Source organism: Martes martes (genome assembly GCF_963455335.1).
Source record: "Martes martes genome assembly, chromosome: 5".
Taxonomy (NCBI): Eukaryota; Metazoa; Chordata; class Mammalia; order Carnivora; family Mustelidae; genus Martes; species Martes martes.
The window spans coordinates 25,872,121-25,897,098 of NC_137892.1; the positions used below are offsets into that span (position 1 = coordinate 25,872,121).

At 47.1% G+C, this 24,978-nt stretch overlaps 1 protein-coding gene across 3 annotated transcripts in view; it reads left to right on the forward strand.

The window, feature by feature from the left end:
- The window catches only part of TNFAIP8 (TNF alpha induced protein 8), a 113,111-nt gene that overhangs the window by 63,183 nt on the left and 24,950 nt on the right, over nt 1–24,978 (forward strand). Inside the window, exon 1 of one of the 3 annotated variants that reach the window (XM_080804995.1) lies at nt 11,059–11,270. The exons of the other annotated variants lie outside the window; for them this stretch is intronic. Coding sequence (XP_080661121.1) covers nt 11,198–11,270 — 73 coding nt within the window. The 5' untranslated portion in view covers nt 11,059–11,197. Of the gene's footprint in view, nt 1–11,058; nt 11,271–24,978 lie in introns of those variants that run through there. 3 annotated transcript variants of the gene reach the window in all.

Consider the following 24,978-nt stretch of genomic DNA (forward strand, 5'->3'; position numbering starts at 1 on the left):
AAGGTTCTGCCTTTTTACATTCAAAGGTTAATCTCATCCATTAAGCACACAGATGACAAAATTAAGTATGTCTTGTGCAACAGTGGGTCCCAAGTTGGCTTTAGAAAACACAGTGTATTGGGGCACCTGGGTGGCTCAGTCGGTTAAGCATCTGCCTTTGGCTCTAGACATGATCCCAGGATCCTGGGATCGAGCCCCTCATGGGGCTCCCTGCTCAGTAGGGAGCCTGCTCCTTCCTCTCCCTCTGTCTACCACTCCCCCTGTTTGTGCACTTTCTCTCTCTCTCAAATAAATAAAATCTTTAAAAAAAAAATAGGGGGCGCCTGGGTGGCTCAGTGGGTTAGGCCGCTGCCTTCCGCTCAGGTCATGATCTCGGGGTCCTGGGATCAAGCCCCGCATCGGGCTGTCTGCTCGGCGGGGAGCCTGCTTCCCTTCCTCTCTCTCTGCCTGCCTCTCTGCCTACTTGTGATCTCTCTCTGTCAAATAAATAAATAAAATCTTAAAAAAAAAATAGAAAACACGGCATATTATAAACACAAACAGCCCCTGAAGGGGAGCTCGTTCCCAAGAGACCAGATGAATAGACTATTAATCGCCCAAGAGCCGTTCATGCCTTGAGTAAAGAGGTACGTGGAATCCCCATCTGGGATTTATTAGTATATATGTTTTGGTGACCCCATGCCGGATGTTAGTTCTTCACCTAAAGGGAACAAAACTCCTGATCTGAGGATGGCGAGGTCGCGGCTCTTTGAAGGTGGGCCACTGCCCCCAGCACCTTGCTGGCCCTGGAAATTCCATCCGGGGAACTGGAATTGGGTTCAATCCAGTCTAGTAGTGGTTCCGAGGGCACGTGTGGGGGTGCCAGAGTCCGGTGGCTTCTACCGGGGACGTTTGCCTTTGCTTATTGCTCTGTGTTTATGAAGATGTTAAAAGGAAGTGCGTCCGTTCTGTGCCTTTTGTAAAAACAGAAGGTTTGCAGCTGTCAGAGTTATTTTCTTCTTGGCTCTTTATCTGATGGACTTTTTTGTAAACCTGACAGATTTATGGATGGCTGCAGATCACCAGCGTCAGCTCTTGGGATGTAATGCAAATTTTCTTTCTGTGTTTCTTTGAAGGGCACAGAGATTTATGGACACACTTCCTCATAATGTACTTTGGAGGGGAGGGGAACTGGAAATCGTTCTTACATGTTGTCATAATTCAATATTACCAGCGGATCTGATGATGATTTTATTAGTGCCATGGTGCCCTCGAAGCATCCAACATGTTCTTCTCCTTAAAAAAGGGGGGGGAGAACCCCGCAAGGCATAATCGTGTGTTTTTAAGAGCTTTCAAATCTGTGTCAGAAGACAAGGAACATCACGATGATCAGCTTTAAATGTAATAGAAGTTCTCTCGGGAAGTGTAGGTTCACGTGGGTGTCAGCAGGCTTTCTGGAGGAATCACAAGCAAGGTTTTGGGAGGGGTTCAAACAACAACAACAACAACAACGGTGCAACATAGGAGGAAAAATAGACAGTGGCAGCAGCTCCTCCCACAGGGCAGCTTGTGGCTGCAAAGGCGTCATGGTTCTCTGTAATGTTTGTTTCCAGTAATTTCCAGTGAATGATAACAAGCGTCGAAGTTTCTGAATGAGTGCTTTTCAGATCATTCATTTCTGCTTGTAGGGGGGTGCACATTCATGGTTTTGCCCCTGCCCGCATCCTGCATCTGTAATCGGTGGCCTTTGCCCTCTGGGGGAGAGCGGGTTCCTCCAGCTAGCATTTCGACTGTCTTACCGCCTCGGTTTCTGTGTCTGCCTGGGTACAGCGATGGAGGCGGCCAGAACCTGTGGCAGGCACAGATTAGTCTATGTCTGTCTAGCCTCTGTGGACGTGTAAGGTGTCTGCCCCTGGGCTCATTGAGGGAAATCGACTTACAACCCGTTCGATTATACCAGCTGCAGATGATGGATGGACTAACAGCCATAGGAATGGAGGGAAGAAAGTCTGTCAAGCAAACATTTTGACTGTGAGGTTTAGTGAGATTAGCAATAAGGGGAGGGGCCCCTGGGTGGCTTAGTGGGTTAAAGCCTCTGCCTTCACCTCAGGTCATGATCCCAGCATCCTGGGATCTAGCCCCGCATCGGGCTCTGTGCTCAGCGGGGAGCCTGCTTCCCTTCCTCTCTCTCTGCCTGCCTCTCTGCCTACTCATGATCTCTGTCTGTCAAATAAATAAATAAAATCTTTAAAAATAAATAAATAAATAAGGGGAGGCAGAGCAGCCTAAGCCAAGGACCATGGGAGGCTTCTAGCCTCTGTCGCCTCAAGTGAGAAATAATTTGATATCATGAAGAAAATCAAGATGTTGTGTGTGGGGGTCACTGCTGGTGGGGGTGGGGTATGGGTCTGTCTGTGCCTTCAGTTGGAAGGATAAAGCGGACAGACCCTCCGGACAGCTGGAAACATAGGCAGGAGCTAAGGTTCCCGACGTGCTTCACTCATGGACCCCTTCATGTCTCTGTCTGATTTTCGCATCATTTTCTTGGACCCAAGGAATACCTCACAGTTTCACTTAAGTGCTTGGGTCTAAATAACTACCTGTGTGGAAAACATGATATGTGTAAGTCGAAAGATAAAAAAAAGAATGCTTTTATTTCATTCTTCACCACAGTGACTAGTGGAACGACTTGTTCCTGCTGGGCCTTGCGTGGTTCAGCCAGGATCCAATCAGGAGATGTGATAATGGGAACAGGAAGGTTTCATATAAATAAATATGAACTAGCGCTATACTAAGTGGCTCCTCAAAAGGTGAAAAATAGAAAATTACTGTAAGATCTAGCAATTCCCCTTCTGGGGATGGACCCCCAAAGAACTGAAAGCAGAGACTTGTACAGGTCTTGGCACACCAATGTTGGCAGCAGCATTGTTCATAAGAGGCAGAAGGGGGTAGTTACCCAGTTGCCTACTGAGTGGTCCATGAATCAACAAAATGTGATATGTGATATCTACATGCAACAGACTATCATTCAGCCTTAAAAAAGTAGGAAATTCTGGCACAAGCTATACCATGGATGAATCTCTGGGACATGAAGAAAAATATGGCAGTCACACACAAAAACACGAATACGCTGTAATTCCACTTATATAATGGGATGTCTACGGTAGTGAGGTTCAAAGACAGAAAGTAGAATGGTGGTTGCTGGGGACTGAGGGGAGGGGAGAATGGAAAGTTGGCGTTTAATGGGTACAGAGTTTCAGTTTTGCAAATGAAAAGAGCTTTGGAAATGGGAGGTGGTAAGGGTTGCACAACAATGTAAGGCATTTAGTACAATTGAACTGTACGCTTAAAAATGATTAAGATGGCAAATTTTATGTGATGTGCATTTTACCATGATTAATAATAACAAAGAAAGAAAACAAAAGAAATACTAACTTAAATGAGGACTATCTAGCCAGTGAAGAGAATTGTTAGGAAAAGAGGGAAAGCTAGTGTGGCAACCACTTAACATGGGTTCAAAATAGAGCACCAAGAATGAGCATCCCCGTTGTTCCTTGATGGACAGAGGATGGCTTGCCACAGCTCCTTGGATGGCAGAGAAGTCGCTGTAACACTGTGCTTATAGAACTTGCTGGAAATCCATCTGCTAGGATGCTGAGGAAATCTATCTCTGAGGAGGTTTCTCAAAAAAGCACACCAGAACCAAGAAGGGAAAGTTTTTCTTCCCGTAATGTCTCTACAGTGCACCCCACTGACAGAGCTTAGAATTGTACTGGCTGGCAAAAGAGAAAATATATTCCAAGTCCCATCTTTCTTTGCTCAGAGCAGGATGAAAGGTGATGAAGGGTGAATTTGGGGCTGCCGGGCCATAAATGGATCACTGCCCAACTCACAACTTCTCAAACCTTGAGATCAGGTTGGATCTCACTACCCTAATTTCCTGTCTTTTGTACTTTTTAAATATAATACTTGCTTTTTATCACGGCAACTGCCAACGGCCTAGCTTTGCAAAGAAATGATGTCATTAAACGAAATGTAACACCATCTAGTGTTACACTGTGAACTTGCTCCAAGTAGGAGTTCATATAGTTTCTGAGAGATGTTGAATAATGCTTTGTTTTCCTCAAAAATCTAAAATATCCTGCGACACCCCTGTGAGCTTGCTCTCGGCACCATGGCATATAATTTGGGGATCTCGGAGCTAAACTGATGAGTCTGTTCCAACATTTCTGACCACAGCACTCTAACATATGAGAATCTAAGGTGCCAGTTCCATTAAGAGGACAGAAGAGTCATGGATAAAGTCAAAACAGCCTGGGGTAATATTATTTTTGAAAGCCTCTTAGAAAGTTACCAGATTGGAGAATAACATAGCACTTTCCAGTAAGTAGAAGACTTACTGTCCAAGTGCTTCCTCGACCATCAGAATGGGTTGCTAGATGAAATAGGTGCTTTGGTGTGGGAAGAAATACATAGACTTCAATACAACATTGACCCTCAGCGCACGAGATGCTCACTGTGTGAGGAGAACATACAGAGACGAGAGTCGGGGAGGGACCAGTCTATCCTAGCTCCATCTCAGGCTGGCCCTGCAGCATAAAATCATTATATGGAATGGCAAAAAAAATGCATTTATTTATTTATTTTATAGATTTTATTTATTTATTTGGCAGAGAGAGAGAGAAAGGGAGAGCACAAGCAGGGGCAACGGCAGGCAGAGGGAGAAGCAGGCTCCCCACCAAGCAGGAAGCCCAGATGTTGGAGGATCCCAGGACCCCGGGATCATGACCTGAGCTGAAGGCAGACGCTTAACTGACTGAGCTACCCAGGCATCCCAGCAAATGCATTTAGATGATTACGGTTTCTCTCTTTCTCTTTTGGGCTGCTTATACGTCGTGAAAATTGAGAAAGTTAAATGGCATATGATGGCACTTTGCTGAGTTCAGTAGTCAGAAGTCTGTTGGAGTAGATTTCAGATTGAGTAAGGGTATGAGTTTCAACTCTCTTCTGTGCCTTCTGGGAAATGGATGGGCTTCCTAAGACCTTTTCTCGTCAGACGGGCACCCTTGTTCATATTAGCAGCTTCTCAGAGAAGTTAGTTATTTTGGTGATGTCTCCAACTTAGTGAATCATAACGATTGCATATTTCTATAGCTCTTCTTTAAGGAGAAGCTGAGTGGCTGAAGTTTTGCAACCTGACCTGTTCAAATGGAAAAACTGACCCCTGCCTTTCATGCTACCTACAAAACAGCCCTCTCTTTCCCCCCCAAAATGCTGTTTGCTTCATAGTTTTGCTTTGCTTTGCTTCATAGTTTTACCACCTGCTGAGTCTGTCTGTTGAGTTTCAGCCTTGCTTTCACCTGGCAAGCCTGCCCAGCCCTGGAGCTCTGCCTACCAGCCTTTCTGCCCCTTCAACAGTGACTAGTTGGCACAGATGTTAATTTAATAGCCATTCTACCCATGTCAGAAACTCAGTGTCAAAAGCAAATCAGGACAACTTGGAGCAGATTAGACTTTCAAATGGATATCAGACCAGCAGTCAACATATGGTCCAAATTCCACATAGAAAGCACGACTTTTGTTGCCTTGCGGATTTCACATTTTCTTCAGAAACCAGAATGAAGCTTCTTCACTCCTCACATGCAATTAACCAACCTGTCTTGGCAGCGTTTTCTACGGCCTTAGCGTGAACGCATGGAAGAGAAAAGAGATGATCACTGCCACCTCCTCATCCAGAGAGGCTTGCTTCTGAATTCTTCACCATAACCAGTAACAGATGTGTGGCTGGCACTGGAAGATTGCGTAACTGTCTCCACGTTACATTCAACTGCAGTCTGTTACAGCCAATACGAGGGGGATCTCCCCTGTCTTGTTAAAAAAGACAATCCAGTTTAAAAATCTGTGTTTTGGGGGGTACCTGGGTGGCTCAAGCAATGGGTTGCTAAAGCAATCGACTCTTGATTTCAGCTCAGGTCTTGATCTCAGGGTCATAAGATCAAGCCCTGCGCCGGACTCTGCACTGAGCATGGAGCCTCCTGGCGATTCTCTCCTCCCTCTGCCCCTCCTGCTCTTGCTTCCCCCTCCCCCCACCAAAATCTGTCTCTGTTGTGTTAAAGAATTATTTCCTTGCCAGAAGGTGTAAAACGGTGGTTAGAGTGGCAAGAATTTGACAGTCACCACCCTTGAGTTGCAGTTTCTTATAAAGAGGAACCTCCTAATGATCATAAAGGAGATGAGGCTCTCAAAAGAGTGTGTCTCTGCCTAGAGGTCATCAGGGAAAGTCTGGATGAATGCTTACTGCCTGGGATGTGAGTGAGAGATCGCTTCACCAGCCACCTAGAGGATTAGAGCCATGAGCACTAAGTTTACTTCCAAACTGGAGTTTCTGTGACTATCACTGTTGGTCACTTTTTCATCTAGCTGCTTTTTTGGGGAAAAGCCCGGGATTCATGGGTCTGGTGTGACATGGTGCCTTCCAGGCTCAGTCTCACACCTGCCTTACTTCTCCCTGGTGAATCCCTTCAGTTACCCTCCTCATGTTATCCCTGTGCTGCCCCGTTAATCTGGGCACGGTAAGAAGGTTCAGTCCTTCTGTGTTCACGTTCTGTTGCTGGACCCCTCACGTTAGATTGCCGTTCCTATCTGGAATGTCTGTAGGGCCAGCATTTAGGGCTTCCAGATACATATTCCACAACCTAAAACAACCTGGCCTCATTCACGAAAGTATTCAGGAGAGAGTCCAAGAGGGATTTCAGAATTTTCAGTGCTTTGTCACATTCCTGCCTCATTTCACTATTGTTTTTCCTCTGTTGAGTAAGTGGCATGGACCCCATTTTATAGATGGGCACACAGAAGCCCAAAGAGGTTCAGTGGCTTGTCCATTTAAAAAAAATTTTTTTTAAAGATTTATTTACTTATTTTAGAGAGAGGGAGAGAATGAGCCAGAGAGCAGAGGGGGAGAGGGGGAGAGAATCTTGAGCAGACTCTGCACTGAGCACAGAGCCCAATGTGGGGCTTGATCTCATGACCCTGAGATCATGACTTAAGTCGAAACCAGGAGTCGGTTTACTTAACCAACTACACCACCCAGGCACCTCTGGCTTGCCCCTTTTTAGCAGAAAAGTGAGAGGAGAAGGAATTTAAAAGAAAAAAAAGATTTTATTCAGACTTCCCAATGATCTCCCTTGGGTCATCATACCCATTTTACAGATATGTCATTCAAGGAAGGGAGTTTGTATGATTTGCCTCCTAATGTACAGGAGGTGGTGCTTCCTGGGTTTATGGTGGTCAGTCCCAGTTCTTCCCCCACCAAGCCTGGTAGTCTTTTCCCTGCTCTTGGCAGACTCATAGCCCAGCAGCTTTAGTTGGGGTCCTGACCGAACTTTTAATTAAAAAAAAAAAAATGGTAGTGGTTTCATGTAGCTGAACAAATAGAAGCTATTGAACTTATAGCTTACTTAAAACATCAAATATCAGGAATAGAGTAACTTTCATTGGAGCCTGTGATCTAAGCCTTCAGACAGAGCGAGCTTCCTGATCAGCTTGAACTCTGGAAACCTCCCAGTGTAGCCGTCTTTGAGTTACCCTCGTGCAAAATAAAGGACTTGAATTTTATATGAGTAGTTTCATAGAATCAGAAAGTCTAGATAGAGGACCCAGGAAGCCTGCAGTCTGAAGAACACTATTACTTAGTTTGGGGATCTTGAACAAATCATATAACCTCCCTTTCTTAAATGACCTATCTGTAAAATGGGTATGATGATCCAAGGGAGATCATTAGGAAGTCTGAATAAAATCCTTTTTTTTAGGGACACCTGTCGGTTAAGCATATACGTTTGGCTCAGGTCATGATCCCAGAGTCCTGGGATCGAGCCCCGCATGGGGAGTAGGGAGCTGCTCAGTGGGGAGCCTGCTTCTTCCTTTGCCTGCTGCTCCCCCTGCTTGCTCAGTCTCTCTCTCTCTCTCTCTCTCTCTCTCACTCCCTCTGACCAAAAAAAAAAAAAGAAATTACCAAAATTACACCAGTAAGCTCCAGATGAGCAGGTCCCATTGACATGTGATACATACACATTCTTGATATTGCCCGATGATTGAAAACACCACCAGAATCTTAGACAGCATTTTACCTCTCCCATCTTGGCACAGAAAGGAGGAGACCCACTGCTCCACAGGAGTCGAAGTTCAACCTAGTATGTAAGTGCAGTATGGTATTCGCTGACAAGTGCTGCTAACTTAATTGCTATTTTGTATCGGCTGGTCTATAATGATTGTCGGTGTGACTTCTAACTATATACGGCCAGTCTACAGCAAGTGGGAGGATTTCTTAAATATTCAAGAGTGAACAGATTCTGGGTATGAGAGGTGAATCCTTGTAAGGTACTAGAGCATTAGTCTCTGGAGGCTAAAAAGTGACTAATCCCCTTTGGAACAAAAGCCGAGCAAAATCAAGATGAAGTGACTGAGGGAGCATAGATCGGAAGTGACAGGCAAGCCAGCCCCTGAGAATCAGCTGCCCTTTGGCTTCACTTTGCAGGTTGGGAACCTGGGGTGGTGCTTTTTGCCCAAGGTTATACTGGCCACTGAGCAGCGTCCTTGTGCACACTCAGTCTTTCAAAATAGGCTGCGCATTCCTTGCTCTTGAGCTAGATCAGGATATCCTTCCCCAAGGTGACTGCTGGGTTGCATTTAAATACTAAAGAAGTTTTTTTTCCAGGTGTCCTGAGGATCCGTTGGGTGTTCAAAGATAGAGCCTCGAAAATGACTCTAAATTAAATTACAAAGCTGACCTGGCAGGAATGGGACTGTTCATTCAGCAGTCCTTCTCTCCTTGGCTAACCTGAAGGCCTTTTTGTGAATCCGGTGTGAAAACAAACAGAACGCTAGGGACATGTCTTTTAGCACCTCTCATGTGGTTTGTCCGTAATTGGACTTGCAAAAGGATGTTTAATAAATAATTCTGAGGAAGGCCCCTTCTGAAAGGAGAAGGTGAAAGGGAGCCCTGCCTTCAGGGGCTGGGGCTTGGAGTTTGTGTTGTCTGAATTTGCATAATGATCACCTTGAAGGAGGTGTTGCATCCTAGTCCAATTATAGCTGAATGGGAGCTATCTTATCTGTGTGACTCAGGACATGCTGAGGTCCTCTTGGGGTCTGGTGGCCATCTATAGACATTTGGGGTGTCGGGAGGGAGGACAAGGGCAGGTGATATGTGTGTGGGAGGGAGGGCTCCCAGAATGATGCCTTGGGCAGGACCCGGAATGTCACTTTTCTTACTGGTGAGGGAGAATTTCTCTGGGTTCAAAATGATCACAAGTGTCCTTTGCAAGTTTGAGGTCACTGAGGGAGAAGTATGCATCTTCGCCGCTCCTGACCCAGAATGCATGGCAGAGGGGACCACGCAGTTAACCGTGACTTTCAGAAGGATGCACAGTGTTAACCTTTTTGTGGTGAGGTCACTTTTCAGGAGGCTCTGCAACGCTGATATTTTCCAGATGTTTCTCCCCTTCTCTCTTCTCGATTGGCTATGCCTTCCTCTCGCCATCCTGCCCTTGCAGTGAAATTGAGATAAAAGCCTGCTTAGGGTCTTAGGCATGTTGGAATCATTCAGCAATAGGAAGTGATTTAATATGTAGGCCTGATATTAATATTTATAATCACTTCTACTGCTTGTGACTTGCATAAATCCTTTTTTCCTGTTTGAACTCAATATGGAAGTAAAACACCTGAGCATCCTTTACAAAATTTTATTTTTAATGGTGCAGTAGTTAGTAATAATCTATGTAGTACTTATAGTTTTCAAATCCCTTTTTTCAAATACCAAACATAAATCTGTAAAGCAAATACTACGTTCAATCCTCATTTTACATGTCAGGGAAGGGGGGGCGCAGAGAGAGTAAAGAATTTGCTCAAGGTCATAAAAATGATAAATTTAGGCTCTTTAAATCCATGTCTTTATTGTATTCTTTTCACTAAATTTATATCTTAGCATCTTCTCTTTTTTTGTTGTTTTTGTTTTGTTTTGTTTGCCCATATAAAAATGGGAAATGAGGAAAAAGAAAGCCGCTGGGAAGTAAACTTTTCTTCCAGTTCCCAAATCGATCTTTCAGGTGCGTTATTAGAGGATTTTTGCCTTAGATCGGTGGTGGGACTAGTGCTCTGTAAAATACCTCCATTAACACAGGCACATCAGGGTCAGCTCCGTTCCTCGCTCCTCGGAAGATCAAACAAAGGTTTTCCGAAGTCAGGACGCCCACCTCTCCGCCGATTTTAAGAGCCAGGGGACCGAACCTGGGGGCAAGAACTGAGTTGTCTTCCCCAGGCTCTGCAGACTTTCCGTTCTATCAGCATTTCAAAGGCCGAACACCCCGCGCTACCCCTTTTGGCATCTGGAAGGAATGTATCCCGGTAGTTCGGAGTGGCGCGTGGAGGGAAGGGCGCTCTCCTTCCGAGGACCACCCTTGGGGCTAACTCGGAGCAGCTCGTGCACCAGGCTGGGGTTTGAGGAAGAATGCTCCCCCGAGTTATGCTGAGTAAGCCGCTTTGTCTGCTCTTCCCGTGCAAAGGTAAGGGGCGAGGGCCGCCCCCACTTTCTTCAAAAGGCCATGCTGCCTGGTGAAACTGGTCCTTCCAGCCACATGTTACTTTCCTGCAAAAATAGCGTACAAACCGGAGTAGCTTCAACATCCTTATTTTTCTGGCATAGAAGATCCCCCACTTCCAGGACAAGGCAAGTTAACTGGGCGCTGAAAAAAATGTTCACCCGGAGATCCAGAGGTGTTTCTTTGACCGCGTGTGCAATTCTTATTTCTGTACGACTGCAGCGCGCGCTCAGAGGAGTGAGACCTTTTTCCTGACTGCGCATTTATTTCCCAGGCGTAGCCCGTCTGGGTCACGTTTGCCCCCGGCGCCCCTCAGCCCTGCCTCCTCGCGCAGTCGGGCTGTGGTCCTGGTCTCCGCCCCACCTGCGTGCGTCCGGGGCCCCGCCAGCCGCGCCAGGTCGCCTCCGCCCAGCGACGGGCCGGGGCGCACGGCCCCGGGGGCGGACTCCCGCCGCTCAGCTGAGACGCGATTCGTCACTCTTGCAGAACTTTCCCCCTGAAAATCCCTGCACCAGAACCAGCCCTCCGCCCCCGGGAGGTTTTGATTTTAGTGGTTTTGCTTCCTTTTATTTTCTGGCGTGTGCGTTTTGGCCTCGGAGCGAACTTGCAGCTCGTCCGAGTACATGTCCGCGGTAATCGCCCCTGCGGCCGCATACCCTGCCACCATGCACTGCGAAACAGAAGAATTTAAGGAAGGTATGACTTGGATTTGTCAGGCGGAGGAGGAGGGTAGGGGGCGGCCAAGTCCCGCGGAGGAATGTGGAGGAAAGGCGCAGTAGGGGAGTAGATGGGAGTTTAAGGGGAGCGGTGGGTACTTTGTCCCTCGCCTTGCGTCTTCACAGCTCAGTTAAAGCGGAGTCTGCAGAGCCCTTCTGTATCCTTCTCGCCCGCTGCCCTTCCGAGACTAGAGGAAGAAGACTCTCGGACCTAGCTCAGTCAGTCTGCTGAAGGCTGCTTTGTAGATTAATCTGGACACCAAACGGCCCCCTGTGTTGGCTCCAAGAATGCAGAATGAGCTTTGGAAAGCGCTGCCCGCCTGCATCAGGACAGCCTGAAGCGAGTCCCCCTGGAAGAGCCCAAAGAGTCTGGGGTCCCTTGAAAAGGGTTTCAGAAATTGGAAACTCCTTGTGTTTCCGGTTAAAAGGGGAAGCTGAGCAAGGGGGAGAAGCGAAAGATCTTCATTTGGGGAATAGGTTAGTTCGTGGGTTTTTTTGTCTTTTGTGTGGTGTGGGGTTTTTGTTTGTTTGTTTGTTTTTTCGGGTTTTTTTTCCCCTTGCTGACGTTCCAGCAGTGAGTTCATTGTGTTGGGGGCTTAAGGGATCAGAGAGATGTGAGGGGCGCCTGGTGCAGCTTGCAACTGAGGAAAGTTCGTCTGTTTCTAACTTTGCCAAGGCAAAGGGTTTCATTTACTCCTAACAGAGAACGGGTGACAGGGCTGGAAAAACTCCAACCAAAACACAATTATACACTGGTGTTAGATCGGGGAGTTTATTTGTGTGTGAGTGTTTGTATGCTTTGTTTCCTGAAACTTTATGTATACAAAAGTCCTCTTGTAAGTGGGGGTGGGAGTAAGGATAGTTGGGGAAAAGTAGAGAGTAGGAGAGGAGACCGTTCATAATTATAAAAATTCCTTTTCTTTTCAAGTAGTCTCTTGGGAAACTGGTAAGTTTCAAGTCAGTCACAGCAGCCACTGGGAACTTGGGGAATAGAAGGGAGCCCCATCATTCTCTACTTGGCAGGCAGGAGTTAGCAAGATCCCTTGAAACTTGTCCTCTTCTGTCTCTTACTGATTCTCCTCCCAATGGAGAGCTCTGTGTTTCATAACGTCGTCTCTGTGGGCTGGTGTTTACCTTATTATGCAGTGTGGGGGGAGCAGTCCATAAAAGAGGCTTGTTTAATAGAAATACAAGGCTGTTGTGCATGAAAAATGACAGCCAGGAGCATTGTTCTTGAGCTTGATGGAGAGCTCAGGGATTAATGTTTCCTTGCTGTGGCCTCTGTCCTGATAGAACTATGTGCCAGTAGATGCTTTTTCTGTCTTTATAACAGCAATTTATAGTAAAGTCAAAAGGAGTCGAAGGCAAATAGGAAACGGGCCAAGAGAATCCAGCCTCGTGAACTTCTGTGTAGATTACAAGCAGCATTTAAATTTGTCTTTTTTTTTTTTTTTTCTGAGTGTGTTTTTCCTTTCTTCTGGGAAAAAAGGAGGTGGAAACACATTATCCCAAAGTTGATAACATATTCCTCTAGTAGTTTCTGCACTGTTCCCTCCTGCCCAGCTCTCTGGATGTTCGCCTAAAAACTGGAGTGTGATGAGGTCCCCTCGGTGGTCCCTTCCTACTTGTCCTCACCTGGCCTCCACTCACCATCATTTGCATTCTACAGATCTGCAGGAATGTATCTGGCTTCTGCTTTTTACAGAAAGCCCAGAATTTTTAAAAAATAATAAGAAGGTGCTAGAGTTTTAAATTGATGGCAGTTAGGGTAGAATATGGAATAATTCTTCAGGGAGTTGGAATGAATACTGTATTAATAGAATCATTGTAACTTCAGCCAGGAAGTAAAGGGTGTGTGTGTGTGTGTGTGTGTGTGTGTGTCCATGTCCTGGGCAGTTCTTGTAAGACTTGGTATTAGCTGTGATCTAGAACCTTCTGTTTGGCTACTACCTCTCAGATGTCTATGAAAAGAGCCACGCTGCGTAAATTATTTTTTATTATCTTCTCTATCCCTACTAATTCTTTTCCCAATCCTTAGCTTTTTTTTCCCCCTCCTGATGGACTTCAGTATCTTATTTAATATGAGATCAACACAAACTCTTCACAATCGTTACATTGCAAGAAAATTGCCTTCTGATGCTTTGTGGCTGATTTGCCGTACTGGGGAATACTTTTAAGTCACTATTCTGAGCCACAGTGAGGGACTAATATACTTTCTTTGGGGTTAAATCCGAAGTCAATTCAGAAGTCCTTGGAGGCCAACATATTTGTGGATGTGAGTGAATGTGGAAGCAAATGACTAGGGATATTGTTAAGCCATCAGAGCTTAGAACGTACTTGACCCCGTGCCGGGAGGGCTGAACCTCCATCCTAGTCTAGAGCTACCTCCTAGAGAATTGATTTCATTTTGCCTGCTGACAAATGAATCGGTGATTGTGCTTGAGTACGAGACAGAGAGAGATCATCCAGGCCTCGCTTTATTAAAAGCGGAATGAATTTAAGATAGCTGGGCATGATGTGAATAAGAGAGCAAGAGACATGAAGGGAGACACACAGTGTGTTAAAAAGGGGAAGGTCATGGGAAGGAGGCTGTCAACGGTTTCCAGCGGACGGGGGGCTTCCTCAGGAGATAAGTTGATGGCCACATTCTTCACATTGAGTGGCATCCTGTTATGAGAAGTACTTAATTATGAAATAGGAAAAAAACTGAATGGCAGCTAAGGTCTCTGAGGACCTTTCTAATGCTAAGCATGAAGGGATCCAGGGCTCCCATGTCCCACTTCTTACAGTGTTGCTATCAGGAAGTGAGAAAGCCGTTGGGTGGGAGGGGTTGCTGTGTGGGGACTTGAGAAGAAGTAAGGGTTGGGCTGTGAGTGAGCTCAGCTCCTCCTCCGTGGCCCATAATAATATTCCCCATCCCCTCCCCCCCAACCCGGTCCCTGCCACCTACCCTTACCTCTCAGCCAGATTCTCTCCTGTCCGCTCACCAGGCCTGCCATTTCACAAAGAAAACAGTAGCCCTTAGACAGCACCCTCGACTTCCTGCTGCCAGGATGACAGACTCACCTTCACCCACACCCTGCCTCCTGATGTCTGTGGAGCAGGGGTCCTTCCCTCAGCGAATGCCACTCCTTCCACTTGGGGCTCCTCACACTGCCCCCCACCCCCAGGACCCCACAGCTTTCTTGGTCCTTTTCTTTCTGCACAGCGATGTGCTCAGCTCCCTACTTGAGAGTGTTTGCCCTTGCCGGTCCTCCTGCCCGAAATAGCCTTCTCCCCACCTGACCCTCTTTTTGGTTCCTCGGAGGGGCTTTTTCTGAACCTCCAGCCTGAATTAGGACCCCCGATTGACCTCTCTCAGACCACCCATTCTTCCACTCCCTGACCCTGTTTAGCATCTGTTTTCCAGACCACAGGCTCTTGAGGTCAAGACCATGTCTGTTTTCTTCCCCACTGGGAGTGGGAAGAGGTGATCATTGCCCATTGATAAAATGAGGGATGCCTGGGTGGCTCAGTCAGTTAAATGTCTGCCATCGGCTCAGGCCGTGATCTTCGTGTTCTGGGATCGAGCCCCACATCGGGCTCTCTGCTCTGTGGGGAGCCTGCTTCTCTCTCTGCCTGCTGCTCCCCCTGCTTGTGCGCTCTCTCTCTCTCTCTGGCAAATAAATAAAATCTTTTTAAAAAAAATTTTTTTCCACCATTCCTACTGTCTCAATCTTTGTCATCCCTCATCCCACCAATTTCTTTTTTTCCACCATGTCACGGAAACTGCCAGAATCACAAGTAAGCCAGCATACCTATTTGTCCTGTCCTGATCTGGCTTGACTTCGTTTGGTTTTAGGTTTTTTGGTTTTTGGTTTGGGTTTTGGTTTTCGGTTTGGGTTTTTTTGCAGCATTTATGCTGGGAGACCAGTGTTACTGTGCCCCGCAATTCTTTCCCAGGAGTGACGCCACACTGTCCTGCTCTCCTTCCCTTTTTCTAGCTGTGTTCTGTCTGATCTCCTGGCTTTCCAGCTGGGGCTCTTCTGAGAACCAGCTTCCTGGTACGCACCGTGCTTTGACCGTCAAACTCAGTAGGTCTGGACAGAGCCCATCAGTTCTTCCTTTTCACAAATCTGATCTGTGTTTTGTCTTTCCCCTGAATATCATTGCTCTCTTCTTGGCTTCCAGACTACACATCTGCGGGCATCCTGGACCCTGCCCTCTCGTTTATCTTCATCTTCCATCTGGCTCTTCATCGTCCTCATTATCTGTTAGCTGCATCTCCTTCTCTTCTCCCCTGTCCCTGGGTGCAGACCCTCGGTGTCCGTACCCTGATGGTGGCAGTAATGCCCTGTGTCATCAGGACTCTTGGCTCTAAGAAGTGGGAACTGATTCCTGCTGCCATAAGCAGAGGAATTCATTGGAAACACACAGTGTAGTTCACACGTCCACAAAAAGCCTGAGAATGGGCCCCTGAAATGCATCAGGAGATGGAGCCGAGGCCGTACCCTGGAATTGCCCGGTTAGGACCTTACCGCAGCCTTCACCTCTGCTATATTTTTCAGCTTTGTCACTCCTGGGACTTGAGATATGGCTGGTTGTGTCTTGGTCATCCTCAGCATTCGGAAACCCCTGAAATAAGCCATCGGTTGGGTCAGTGTAAGATTGTGCATCTGCCCCCTTGCAACCCCGGGGTGGGAGCAGGGGAGGGAACGCCAGCTTCTGGCTTTGGAAGTGGGAGATAGTGGTCTGACTCCTACCACCTCTTGCAAAATGAGGGCTCCTCCAGAAACGGGAAGGGAGTTCCTAGGTGAAATCACCAAAAGAACAACCAATATCTGTTATCCTACTGGGCTTGTCCTGCTCCTGCGCTCCCTTGTTCCCTCAACGAATGCCGTTTCCTTCATTGGGATCACACCGGCGTGGGCAGTATTTTCACCCGGACCCAGTTTGGATGCTTTTTTACGGCATTCCCCTAACACCCTAAACTCCCCTCCATTGTACCGTATTTTCACGTTAATTACTATTACTAATTTTCTTTTCCCTTCCCTCCACTTCACTCTGAGCCTTCTCAGAGTGGGGTTTGTGCCTCTTTTACTTCCTGAATCCCCAGAGGCTGACCCAGGGCCTCTCACAGTAGAGAGCCTAATAAAGCATTATCAAATTAATCGATTTAAAATGAGATAGTGTCATAGGATGAAAACCTTTGAACACTTCTTCCGGTTTCTGGAGCACCTTCCCAACCTAAAGGACAAACCTACGTAGGGTTTCTTAACTTCTCCACTCTTAATGGTAGAGTCAAAACAAGCGTGTGTCTTTGATCTCTGGGGTCAGGGCCCACAACGACTTGCCTTGAAGACTGAAGACACAGTTTTGAAACTAAAATGTCCTGAGCTCTTCCCTGTGCCAGGAGTGGTGCTAAGCATCTGATTCTTTATCTTATCCCATTTAATCCTTGTATAATAACCCGTCGTGTTGATCGCACAAAACAATAAAGAAATCTGAGAGGTTAAAAACTGTGCCCCAAATCACACAGTGAGAAAAAGTGGAACCAGGATTTGATTGGAGGTTCTATAGTTCTGACCCTCCCCTGTTGTCAAGCCTGGCCCTCAGGAGGATGCTGCCTGCATTCTTGCACCTGTTTGTACCCCAGTCTGAGAAACCAAGAGTGGAGAGACCAGGTGTTTGGAGGAGAAAGTGGAGAGCCCAGGCCCTGGCTCTTTCTGTGCCTCTCGGGGGCGGACATAGTGAGTCTTAAGTGCATCCTTCTCCCCGTGATGAGGGATCTAGCAGCCCCGCAGGGCTGGTGGGAGGTGCTTGGTGCCCACTGCAGTGGGAGGGATCCAAGGACCTCTACTAAAAGAGGGCCTCACATTTTTGAGCAGCGGGCATCACTGTACTAGTCCTCTTCCCTCATCCCTCCCTGCACCAGCCCTGGCTTTACAGAGGGAATGAAGAGGAAAGATTTGGAAGATATGCATTGCCTTGGGTGCGGCTGACCTTGATGTCATGTATAATGTAAAAGGTACAGCATATGCCCCCAAACACCAGACTTTGATGTGATTATGTTTCCTTTTATGTAGTCATTAGCCTTGGAGTGCGGTGTGCTCTCAAGGACTAAAAGTGGAAAATCCATTTAGAGATCCATGCCACACTGTCTCTTGTGCAGTGGACATCACTGATGACCTGACACTGCCCCACACCCCCAGCTCTGTCAGCTTCCATACATCTGGGCCTTTTTCTTCCTCACTTCTGAAATTTCCATTGGACTGAGTACGCATCACGCCTTTCTTGTCCCTAGATTATGATGCCAGGGAACAATCAGGATACCACAGGTGATTAAGTTCCCTTTTCCTGGCTTTTGGTAATCCAAGAAGTAGCCAAAAAGTGGGGCCCGAAAAATCTCTGGACCCAAGGATTTCATTTCAGAATAATGCACAGTCCCTAGATCTGCTGCAGGCTGTTTATTTGTCAACATTTCTGTCCACACGAGGACGATGCTGACAACTTGGAAAAGGAGGAGGTGAGCATGTTTGTGTATCTGTGTTCGTTTAGTGGGTTGTGCCTAAAATGGTAGTGTGAGCTAAATGTTTAAGAAATCAACTCATCATGTGTATCTATAATATTTCAGGAAGATCTGCAGTAAGAAGTCTTTGTAATTAGAATGATTTCCCTACAAACACAAATTAGAATCACCATGGTTTAGAGTTAAAAGCAACTTTGCACGCTCTTTTATCTTACCTCTAATTTTAAGAAATGCAGGGTGTCTGGGTGGCTCAGTCAGTTAAGGGTCTGTCTTTGGCTCAGGTTATGATCCAGAGGTCCTGGGATTGAGCCTCATGGCCAGCTGTCTGCTCAGTGGGGAGCCTGCTTCTCCCTTTCCCTCTACGTGCTGCTCCCCCTGCTTGTGCTCTCTGTCAAATAAATAAAATCTTTAAAAACAAAAACAGAGAGATGCAGAAATGGGGCCCAGAGAGGTGAAATCTAGGCCCTCTCAACCCCCCCACATTTAGGCCTGTTGGGCAAAAAAGAAGTTTGGCAGACGTAGGTTTTCACATCCTGGATTTGTGCAGGAGGTCTCGCTAAGGCAGGACAGACCTCATCTGTTTGTAGAGATGCCATTCTCCAGCTTCGAGGGGGAATTTACAAAACCTAAAGGGAGTGGTCGAACACATGAAGATTTCCTATTTCACCTTCTCCTAAGTGGAACTCAGGAGAGGACTAGGTGAGGAAGAGGAGGAGGCATGGTGGTATAAAATTTAGCTCTGCAAATAGGTCCTCGTCAGTCCCTGGCTTAGAAAGTGGGAGACTAAGGGAGAGGCAATGAAGCTGTGAGCTCATTTGTTTTCATTCCTTTGAGAAGAACATCATTGAGGAAAATTAACTGTGGAGGGTGCTGGTTGGGCAGGGGCGCTCTTCCTTGGGGAGAACGTGTCCCTGTGTGTGGGTGGGAAGCGTTCAGACACCAGGACGTGTTGTCACTGTACCATACGGGCACCCCAGAGCCCCACGGGCCTGGTGCATTCTGGGAGTCCACCCACTGCTCTCCCCCATCCTTCCCCTCCACCACTGACCAAGAGACCTGAAAGAGCAGTTATTTAAATCTTGTTCTTAGAGCTTAAGATCCTTGAAGGAGAGTTTGTAGTGTGTCCCGAATGACTTACTGGTGAGTGGGCAGTAAATGTGTGGGGTGCATCTCTGGGGTGATCTGTAAGACTCTGCAAAACCTGTGGTATTATTAGGTGGTACCTTGCAGTATTTATGGTTTTAAAAGATGGCGGGGAGTTTGGTGTTTGTAGTTTGGTGTTTGCATGTCTGCCCACTGACATGGGAATACGCTCTCCAGGTTTGCAGGGACCAGATTTAATTTTGTGAAGGGGTGGGAGCAGAGTTTCTGCCAAGAAAATGGTGGAGCAAAGAGGCCCCTAAGGAGAAGGCCCTGAGTGGAATTACTGCTTTAGGCTCCAGGAGCCTTGCTGGCCAAGTTGGGGTTGACTGTCAAGAGGAGAATGAGCAACTCATGAGCTCTCCTTCCAGTGTGACATGTCCTCTCTGCTTGATGCCAGCTCCCCTGGCCTAGGTGTGTGTTTTTCCATGGCTCCCTCAGCTAGGCTGAGGAGCTGGAGACCAGAAGTGTTCCCAAAAGCATGGGCTGTTCTGTGTGCCATGGACAGTCCAGTAGAGTCCTGCTTCCAGAGTCAGCCTCTCTACCTCATCACTGCGCCTCAGAAACTCATAGCCACAAATATTAACTGAGTCAGAAGTTCCTCTGTGGGGCCTGGGGAAGCAGAGGCTGTGTGTGTGTGTGTGTGTGTGCACGCGCGCGTGCACGCGTGTGCAGAGGGCCCTGCCCTCAAAAGACTTCAGGTTCAGGGCATTCTGCACAGCACATAGGATGACATAGGTGATGGGCGGCTTGGTACAGCACAAGGTTGAATCTGTGGACCCTATGGGAATCTGGAGGAGGAAGTATTCACCAGACATCATCATGACAGCAATGACTTCACAGTTAGCTAGAGGAGAGGAGAGGCTACTGAAGGAAGGAGGTTTATAGCTCATGAACCGGAAGGCATTGGTGGGCCATGTCTCAGCAGTACACAGGGTCAGAGTAGAGGCCCAGGCTGCCCAAGGGGACACTGAGTAACAGACAAGGCTCCGGGAATCAGGACACCACTTCTGCTCCTGACCTTGCCCTTGGTTGCCTGTGCAACCTTTGGTCACTGAGGAGTGTCTCGGAAACTCAGTTTCCTTGTTTGGAAAATGCAGACTTGATAGTAGACTGAAGTATGCCTAAGATCCCTCCTAGGAGGGAAACATGATTACTGTCCAGGAATTGGGGCGCAGGGTTGGGGGTGGGGAGGGTTTGAGTCAGAAGAGGGCAGATGCAGAGTAATGTTTTAGGAATACCAAGCTGGCAAGAGCCACAGTCGGTCTGGAGGGGAGTACTGAGCCTGTGTGAAGGAGCCTGGACAGCAGTGTGTCAATATCCAACCAGAAGAGGAGACTCGATTTCCCTTATGGGATCTCTCAGGAAAACACTGAAGGGAGATGAGGTCTGGGCCATGGGTTCTGCCTCTGAGAACACCCACCTTTTAGAAAGGAAAGAGGTAAATGCAACCTATAAAAGAAACAGATAAGGAGTAGCTCAAGGGTTGGGAGGAAGACAAGGAGAGAACCAGGCTTTCGAAGCCTGCAGGATGAGAGCTGGCAGAGACAGTGACAGCCACGTCTAAGGAGACGTGCTGAAGATGACTGCTTTGCCGCCTTCTCTTTGGGGCCTCAGCAAAAGCTGGGAGCCTTAGATCACATCTGCTAAGGGTTGAGAACACATCGCAAACATCCAGCCAATACTGAGTGGGAATGAGGGGAGGCGTGGTGGGGGGGTGAGGCGTGTGGGGCAAGAGGACCGCCCCAGCTGGGAGCCGGTGCCCAGCCTCCTGAGGAAGGGGGGTGTTCAGCATCTCCACTGATCCCCACCATCAAGTCTTAGTTGCCTCCAGATCCTTTTCTTGCTCCCCATCACCTCCACCCTGTCCCTGTGGCAACGTATGCAGTGAGCACTGGTGTGTGAGGCTGACAGGTGAATGTGGGCAGAAAGCGTAATTCAGCCCTTCTCACCAGGAAGAAGCTTTGGCCAGTCTGAGAGTTAGACACTGTTGCTCGCTTCCTTTTTGCCTTCACGTCCACTCCCCTGCCCACTCCCCTGCCCGCTCATCCCTGTGTCTTTTCTCCCTGAGGGCATGTCAGGAGACCGCTGATGTGTTTGCCAGGGACACCATAGATTTGACAGATGAACGAGAACTCTTCGGGCTTTAGTCTTAGACGTAATAAATAGGATTTGGGCTACACTCGTTAATTGAGCCATGCTGAGAAAATGTGGTATTTCTCCTGAGGTAGCAAGCAGTTGTCGCAGCGGTGGAAATGTGCTTGTCCCCCTGAGAGCCCCTGAGGATGCTTGTGTATGATGAGATGGCTTCCCTGGGCAGGTGCTGTGTGAATAAGGAGGCTTTTAATGACACCCAAAGACAGAGCCCGTCTGAGGCCCACCTACCATATTCACTTGACGAAATCCCCATTTCCCATTCTGTAGAAAACAGGGAACGGTGGGCTCGTCCGAAGGAACTTTTTTCCTTCTGTAAAGTTATTTGATAAAAGTGTGATACTAGTGCCCTGACTGTTCTCCTTATCATGAAACACTTATCACAGCATTTTCACCTCTTGAAAATTAAATGAAAATGAAGGGACGCCTGGGTGGCTCAGTCGGTTAAGTGTCTGACTTCGGCTCAGGTCATGATCCCAGAGTCCTGGGATCAAGTCCCACATCGGGTTCCCTGATCAGTGAGAGTCTGCTTCTCCCTTTCCTGCTCCCCCTGCTTGTGTTCCCTCTCTCGCCATATCTCTGTCAAATGAATAAATAAAATCTTTAAAAAAAAAAAATGAAGCCGGTGACGAAATAACTAGAATGAAAATGGATCCTTCCCCAGGATGGTCAAGTCTAACCTAAACATTGGACTCCAGTTCTTCAGAGAAAGGAGATGATAGATAAAGAGGGAGTTTCTCAGGGGAGTTTTCAAGGAGTGAGAGTACCTACTGAGCAGGAAGGAGACGCCTGCTGGAAAACCAGAAGAGCGAGGATCCTGGAGGGAGGGAGTGGCCATGGGGCAGGTTTCAAAATTTCAAGGGAACCCTGAGGAAGAAATGGTGAATGGAAGCAGTGTGGGGAGGGTGGGGGTGGGAGACCCAGGGCGGGATCTGGGCCTGATGCAGAGCCTCCCAGGGAAGGGGTAGGCGTGTGGAGAGGCAGGAAGGGAGGAGCAAGGAAATAACTTTGGAACGAGAAAAAAAAAGAGAGAAAAAAACAAAACAAAAACTTGGGCAAAAGGAGAGAGGTGAACAGATTTAACAGAGATAATGGGGTGCGACCTGCCGGCAGTCTGTCTGGCCTGCTTGACTGTGCGTTCACAGGAGGTGTGATGGCAAACCAGTCCCCCCCACCCCACCCCCGGGACGAGGCCAACGTGGGGGCCTGCAGGCCAGGGACGCAGTGGCGTGTGGAGGGCACAGAAGCTGCGCAGCTCTTCCCCGGGTGGGTGGGATTCAGGCCCATAAACAAGGACGTGACACTGAAGAATGCAGCCGCCTTTCCAACTGCTAAATCGGGGGCCGGTCTGAAGCCAGGGCTGGGTTGTGTTGGCTTGCGTTTCTGGTGACACTCTCACTGGGTTATAAAAATGATTTCCCCAGAAAAGCTTGCAAAGGGCAGATGATGAATTAGAACAAGGCAGTCAAGGCAGCCTGCGGGAGCCATTTCAAAGCTGCCTGCTGTACTGTGCCATCCATTTTCTGGAAGGCCGGCAGGCCTTTGGGTGAATGGCTATTGGAGGAGCAGAGAGCCGTCAGCCCCTCACTCCTGGGGGGTCGGCCAACTCCCAGGTCTGATGGGCAGCAGGCTCGCTGAAGAATTCCAGGACAAGGGTTTTTATGGGTAGAACTGGTTTAGATTATTTGGCTCACTCTACTGTAGCTGACTTGATGATCAGACTGATAACCCCAGAACCACAGGAGTGATGACTTGACATTCTTGCCCTTGCCCTTGGTCCCAGCATGCTTTGGGGCTGCCCCCTGGGCCTGGGGTTCAGGTGGGGGAGGGGAGCTGCTCCTTGTGTTTCTCTTCCCTGAAACTTCAGCTGGCTTGTGGCAACACGCATGAGGGTTAATCAGGTAAAATTATAATTGCCTTTGGGAGAGGCAATCTCGCTGAAGCCTGACACAGCCCTCGGGGTGGCCGCGGATAAGGTCCTCCTTGACCATCCTTGTTTTCCTCTCTTCTCCAAATGTCACCATGGCATTAGACCCATCGATGAAGTTTCTGGTCCCGATCTGCATTTTAGCCCTCTGCAGGAAGTTTTTATAAAATTCTCAGGCAGCCCTTCCACCATTAGATCATTCTAAGAGAAAAAAAGGAATGTGGTTGCTGTTTCTTGGTTCCTTGAGAGAGTCTACAGTCTTTAGATGTTTTTGTAAACGAAGATGTGGGATATCGATTGTACTATTAATCTAATGGGTGGGAGTGGGAGAAGTGTTTTATTTGGTGGTGTTGCTAGAACAGCCCCAAAACCACCAGCAGATAGTCTCGTAGAGTAATATTGTTCAGTGTTGTCTTTTTTTTTTTTTTCATGGCACCATGTATTGCAATCCTGTGACACAGTCAAACCTGTTTTCATTGTCTATCTTCTAAAAGCTTCAGTTGGTCAGATTTTTTTTTTAAATGTTCGATGCTGTTTTTTATTCCATGAATGACTCAATTGACGACATGTAGGCAGCTACTAAACTTGGCAGCTCATTGCCATCATCGTGCCCCTGGACAGGAAGTGTTCTGTATAGATATGACTAACCAGTTTCCAGGCTTAAAAATAAAGTGGGGGATTTCTGGACAGAAAAGGTCTTTGTCACTCATTTCAATAGCCCCGCGAAGTGTGAAGCTCAAAGCCCGCCACTTGGCTTTCTCATTTTTTCCGTGCTGTCGCTTCACCTGACATTTTCTGTTAGACAGATTGAAACTTATTTTATGGGGCTCATTGGTTTTTAATGAAATAAGAGATGATGTGAGTTGTCATGAGAATCGACTAGAGTCGTGATTCTCTCCTTGTCTTTTTTATCTTGAGCTCCTTTTAAATCATCACACTCTTGAGGTCTGTAACAGGGAAATAAGTGTCACCTGCCCAGGGACCAGCTTCAGCTCATAGGAGCGAGAATATGAAATTCCTTAGCTTCTCAGGAAGAATTGTACCATTTCAACAGATACTGAAAGGTTTTCCGCCTCTTGTTGCCTACAGCTATTGTTTTAGGACTTTACAGACAACTTTGTGTTTTTATTTTTCTTGCTGTCTCCCTCAGTAACATCATTTTCCCTCTCTTAATGGAAATATATTTTTTTCTCTCCTCTCTTTCTTATCCTGAGAATTTTTTTTAGGGTCTTCATTCTTAACGTCATTGCATGGAAATGCTAAATTAGACACAGCATTTGTTAGATGAGAGTACCTGTGGCAACAATAGAAAGTGTTTCTCTCTCTGAATCCTTAACTCTGAGAAAGTGTTAGTCTCCAAGCACCTGTTTGATTTTCAAATAAGAAAGCTGGCCAGGGAGTGATGATTTAAAATACAAAATACATGCAACTGTTTTTCGTTTGGGTTAGGGTAAAGGCTGTAATGATTCTTTGGGACAATGAAGCTTCATTTGCCAAATTTAAAAATAAGTCACAGACCCATAAAGAACAAGGTCGTGATGACCATACTTGGGTCGAACATGGATGTGATTCTGAAATGCTTGTTCTCATTCCTCCCCTCATCGTCTCCTCTTCTGTTAGCAAGTCTGTTGTAGGACAGAGTCTGCAGCCTCTGCTCTGATTTGGGTTAGAGTTTGATAAAAATCTAGTCTTTCGAAAATACAGGATTCTTGTATTTGTGCTTCCAATACCCTCTACCTTTTGTAGGAGGATGCTTTCAAAAGGGCAAGGGAAGTGTTTATACAATACAATTTTTCATCGACTAAAATGATTCCTTCATCGAAAATGTTTGTTTCCTTTACTTTTGTAATAATTGAGACTCATGTAGTGGAAAGACTCTTCTAGTCTTTATGATGGGTGGGCACATTGTAGGCAAACAGAAAATGTTTGATGACTGATGGAGGGTGAGAATAGACATAT